Source organism: Carlito syrichta, unplaced genomic scaffold, assembly GCF_000164805.1.
Source record: "Carlito syrichta isolate Samal-C Ts95f unplaced genomic scaffold, Tarsius_syrichta-2.0.1 Scaffold304320, whole genome shotgun sequence".
NCBI lineage: Eukaryota > Metazoa > Chordata > Mammalia > Primates > Tarsiidae > Carlito > Carlito syrichta.
Window position 1 is genome coordinate 68,244 of NW_007248416.1, and position 1,430 is coordinate 69,673.

The following is a 1,430-nucleotide window of genomic DNA, read 5'->3' on the forward strand; positions in this document are numbered from 1 at the left end:
AAATCATATATGACACTTACACTAGTAACCTGAACTTAATTTTCTGTTCACTTACACTAGTAATCTGAACTTAATTTTCTTTCTTATTCATTGTGGCTTAAAAGATTTGACATAATGACTCTGAAAACAGATCGGTGAGTAAATCAATACACTGTGTACCTCATAAGCTCTTTCTATCTAATGACTAATCCAGATCTTCCTTTACTCCTCAGCACATATTTCACTGCCAAAACAGTGACCAATACAGACACTGTATCAAGGGCATGACGGAAAATCAGACATGTGTCACAGAACTCATTCTCCTGGGGTTTTCACTCAACTCAAACATGCAGATGCTCCTCTTTGGACTCTTCTCCCTGTTCTATGTCTTCACTCTGATAGGGAATGGGGTCATCCTGGGACTCATCTGGTTGGACAACAAACTGCACATGCCCATGTATTTCTTCCTTTCACACTTGGCCATTGTTGATACCTCATATGCTTCCAACAATGTCCCCAAGATGCTGGCAATCCTTCTGAACAAGAAAAGAACAATCTTCTTTTCCCCATGTATAATGCAGACTTTTTTATACATGGCTTTTGCTCACACAGAGTGTCTCATCTTGGTAATGATGTCCTATGATTGGTATGTGGCCATCTGCCACCCTCTGCAATACTCCGTCATCATGAGCTGGAGCGTGTGCATGGTTTTGGCTGTCATTTCCTGGGCATGTGGCTCCCTCCTGGCCCTGGTCCATGTGGGTCTCATCCTGAGGCTGCCTTTCTGTGGGCCTCATGAAATCAAATCAACCACTTCTTCTGTGAAATCCTATCTGTCCTCAAGCTGGCCTGTGCTGACACCCGGCTCAACCAAGTCGTCATCTTTGCTGCTTCTGTGTTCATCCTTGTGGGCCCTCTGTGCTTGGTGCTAGTCTACTACTTGCACATCCTGGCAGCCATCCTGAGAATCCAGTCTGGGGAGGGCCGCAGAAAGGCTTTCTCCACCTGCTCCTCCCACCTCTGTGTGGTAGGTCTCTTTTTTGGCAACGCCATCGTCATGTACATGGCCCCTAAGTCCCACCATCCTGAGGAGCAGCAGAAGGTCCTTTCCCTGTTTCATAGCCTTTTCAACCCTATGCTGAACCCCCTCATCTACAGCAGAAGGAATGCAGAGGTCAAGGGTGCCCTAAAGAGAGTATTGAGGAAACAGAGATCAAGGTGAAGGATGTTAGAGAGAGTCTTGGGGGTGGAAGAATTGCTGTCTATGAGGCTTGTGGGAATGCTAATGTAAACGCCTTAGAGTCTCATCGTTTACATTTCTGATATCAAGAACATATATTGATCAGATTCTGTCTCTAAATATGGGGTGCTGTCCAGACCACAAAGTATAGGAAGAAAGGCACAGAGAGCACAGGCCACAGAGAGAAAAGCCAAGTGGGGCAACTCGGGAG

The 1,430-nt window shown here is 45.8% G+C and overlaps 1 protein-coding gene across 1 annotated transcript; it reads left to right on the forward strand.

Annotated features, from left to right (window-relative positions):
• The first annotated feature begins 263 nt into the window (after positions 1-263).
• Positions 264-1,201, forward strand: LOC103262049 (olfactory receptor 2A5-like). The gene is given in 2 exon segments (XM_008059659.2): positions 264-779; positions 782-1,201. Coding segments are annotated over 2 exon segments (936 nt in total).
• Positions 1,202-1,430: the final 229 nt, after the last annotated feature.